This window comes from Mus pahari, chromosome 12 (assembly GCF_900095145.1).
Source record: "Mus pahari chromosome 12, PAHARI_EIJ_v1.1, whole genome shotgun sequence".
Classification (NCBI taxonomy): domain Eukaryota; kingdom Metazoa; phylum Chordata; class Mammalia; order Rodentia; family Muridae; genus Mus; species Mus pahari.
Window position 1 is genome coordinate 16202933 of NC_034601.1, and position 3508 is coordinate 16206440.

Below are 3508 nucleotides of genomic sequence, written 5' to 3' on the forward strand. Positions count from 1 at the left end.
AAGAGCAACCAGTGCGCCAACCATTGAACCATCTCAGAAATCTTCAAGATGTGGTCTCTCTGTGTGTAATTCTGGCTGTCCTGGAGTTTGCTTTGTAGATCAGGCTGGCCTTGAATTCAGGGATCTATCTACCTGCCTCGTTCTGGAATGCTGAGATTAAAGGCGTGGTTCGCCACCGCCTGGTGACATTTCCCTACTTTAAAGCTGATGGTAAAGCTGATTCCCTGCCTTAGCCATCAGAATTCTGGGGGGGTCACAGACAGCACACGTACAGCTTTGGGGTTCCTTCTTCCATGATTCCAAAGTTTTCATGTTTGACTTTTGCCTTTCCCTAGGAGCAACTGATGTAAAATTTTAAACATCGAGTATAAAAATTATTTCTTTAGATTGCGTCAGTTCTTTTGGTGCAACATTGAATTTCCTTTGTTAGTAGGTCTATCAAAGATCAAATCTATAGCATCTTCAGAGGCTGCATACTATGTACACTACATTTACTAGGGCAGGACTGCCTTTTAGATTCAGCACTCTGAGCTCCAGGCCGCCACTTCACTTAGCACTCACGCGCTCAATAAATGCTTGCGCAAAGTATGAATGAACTAAAGAACCGCCAGAGCCTCAGAGGGGGTCGACCTGGGAGTTCCAAAGTTCGGGAGGGGACACGGGGGCGGGCAGTGGGTGTCACGTGACGGGGCGGAGCAAATCCCATGTGCTTCCCCGGCGCCAGCGCAGCACCGCCCTCTGCGCCGGTCACGTGGGGCGCTGGCTGCGCCTGCGGAGAAGCGGTGGCCGCCGAGCGGGATCTGTGCGGGGAGCCGGAAATGGTTGTGGACTACGTCTGTGCGGCTGCGTGGGGCTCGGCCGCGCGGACTGAAGGAGACTGAAGGTAAAGCCGCCATGTCCGGGCCCGACCCGGCCCCCCACCCCTCCCCCCGCATCCGCCGCCATCCGGGCCGGGGCCCGCCACCCTGCGCCGACGCCCCGGCGCCCCGGCTCCGAGCCTGCGCCCAGGCCCTACTCGCCAGGCCGATCCCCGGCCCACGTGTGCCGGGCCGGGCCCGGGTGGGGGTGGGGAGCAGGGCCCGGGCGGGGAGGGCGCTGGGGTGGCGGCGAGACAGCCACCTCCGCCCGGCCTGGGCCGCGGCCCGGCGCAGGCTGTGCGGCGCAGACCCGCCACCCCCTCCCCCTGCGGGGCCCGGGCGGCCGCCGGGAAGTGACACGTTGTTCTTTGGCACTGGCCGCGTTGCGCAGAGCTGGGAGGCGGCGGCGGCGGCGGGCAGGGAGGAGCCCCCAGCCCCGCCCGGCGGCCGACCCTCGCCTGCCCCGAGCCGGCTTTCGCGGCGGTCGCCGCCCGCCCTGCTGGTGCGGCCGGACTCGCGCCCTTCCTGGCTTGTGTTCCCGGGCGGCCTCAGGCCTCTCCGGCCCCGCGCGAGTGCCCCGCGGCAGGCTCCGAACCCGGTGTCCCCGGGTGGGGGGTGGGGATATCACGGCCGGAGCAGCCGGCTTCATTTGTGATCCGGGAGCCTGGTGCCAGCGAGACCTGGAATTTCCGGTCTGGTTGGTCTTGGGCCCCGTGGAGCCAGGTTGATACCCCTCACCTCCCAACCCCAGGCCTTCGGATGCCCAGAACCTGTAGGCCGCACTGTGGACTTATTCCTAAGCGAGGGGGTGAGTGAGGGGGCTGTTTGAGCAGGCAAGGGTGGGGTCAGGGTGTTGCGGTGTGTTGGTGGGGTCCTCAGGTTGTATGTTTTCTGTTTCTGCATTCACTTGGCACCTCCCTTAATCCGTGTTGGCCCTAGTTCTTGATACAACCTTTCCCCCAGCCCGTTTGCCATAAGCTTGGGTCCTTTCCTCGTTCCGAGCTCTGCTCTTTCCAACAGGTGCTGGGGGGACCCTGATGAGGCACCAAATGAAATGAACAAAGCTCCCCAGCCCACAGGCCCCCCACCAGCCAGGTCCCCTGGACTCCCACAGGTAATCAAGGCTAAATGATCAGGTCTCCGGCGGGGTGGAGGTCATGCAGCTCCCAGTTTTCCCACCCCCATCTGTGTCAGGGCAAAGTGCAGCTGCCTGCTGCCAAATTGAGATAGGGCCCCAGGCTGTCCCTGGGGCTGTCACAGGGAGGGAACATGTGGACTGCTGAGGCTGGTGCAGCAGGTCTGCTCCCCTTACTTTACCAGCTTGGGTTTAAGCCCCACCCAGGCTTCCCCTCTTGCTGAACTCTGGTCTCTCCCCTTCAGCCAGCGTTTCCCCCGGGGCAGACTGCACCGGTGGTGTTTAGCTCGCCTCAAGCGACACAAATGAACACGCCTTCTCAGCCCCGCCAGGTGAGGGACTGTGGCTTGAGTAGGCGTTGGGTGAGAACTGGGAAAATGAGCTGCTGGTTTGGGGCTAGTATGGGAACTATGGACACTGTATACTTGCCCCTCCATTTCCTGACAGTTGTTCTGAGTTCTTTCGTGCTGTTAGTTACTTGGGGTGGCTGACCCTTTGTAGAGTGTGAGAGTGGCATTACTGGGGTCCTCGAGCAGTGGGTCCTGCTGCCAGCTCTTTACTACTGTACTAGGAGGTTGCCATTGCCCTGTCCCTCTTCCGTTCTCTTTGAACTGTAATGAGATAAACATTCCAGCTGTGCTTTTATTTTTTTTGTGTTCTCCAAGTTCTTCCCAAGTGGAAGGGTTCTTTCCTACCCACTTCACTCCCCCTAACCCCACTCCATCACCTTGGGGATAATTGTCGTCTTTCCTGTCCCCATGTGCTCTCAGGGAGGATTCAGGTCTCTGCAGGTAATACCCTTTTTCTAATCCCGAGCTACCTCTTTGGTGTCACCCCATCCTCCACCCTAGTCCGTAGCTAGACACAGATTGGGATGTTCATGGTGGGGCCTTGTTTGCATTTTAGTAGGAGTTTGAGTCCAAATACTGCATGTTAAGGGTCAACTGTTGACAAGCAAGTATCCCAGAACTAACTGGGAGACTGTTGCATGTAGCAGTTAGCCTCGGTACTTGATGGGGTAGTGCATGCTGGAGTCTGTTGTCCAAAAGGGCATGATGTATCTTGCTGTTAGGAGGCCTCTGGAGGGGTAGTCTGGAGGTGACTGAGTGTGCATGGCAGGGACAGTTACAGGACACAAAGTTTTCATCCAAGTTTGAAGGCAAGTATTAATACAGGAGGCCACTTAGCCATCAGTTGGTCACATGGGGCTTGGGAAAGATTGATCACCATTGATTGATCAAGTGCTGTTCTCTTAAGACTGTATGGACATTGTGGAATGCTGATTTTGCTGTTCATTCCTCCCATTTTGACCCTACCTGCTTTCCATCTTCCTAATAGCACTTCTACCCTAGCCGGGCCCAGCCCCCTAGCAGTGCAGCCTCCCGAGTGCAGAGTGCAGCCCCTGCCCGTCCTGGCCCAGCTCCCCATGTCTACCCTGCTGGATCCCAAGTAATGATGATCCCTTCCCAGATCTCCTACTCAGCCTCCCAAGGAGCCTACTATATCCCTGGACAGG

At 58.1% G+C, this 3508-nt stretch overlaps 1 protein-coding gene across 1 annotated transcript in view; it reads left to right on the top strand.

The window, feature by feature from the left end:
* The first annotated feature begins 749 nt into the window (after window positions 1–749).
* Window positions 750–3508, top strand: part of Eif4g1 (eukaryotic translation initiation factor 4 gamma 1) — a 20060-nt gene continuing 17301 nt past the window's right edge. The window contains exons 1-6 of the mRNA XM_029544750.1: window positions 750–883; window positions 1609–1665; window positions 1878–1971; window positions 2238–2324; window positions 2763–2783; window positions 3331–3505. Coding sequence (XP_029400610.1) covers window positions 1912–1971; window positions 2238–2324; window positions 2763–2783; window positions 3331–3505 — 343 coding nt within the window. The 5' untranslated portion in view covers window positions 750–883; window positions 1609–1665; window positions 1878–1911. The remainder of the gene's footprint in view (window positions 884–1608; window positions 1666–1877; window positions 1972–2237; window positions 2325–2762; window positions 2784–3330; window positions 3506–3508) is intronic.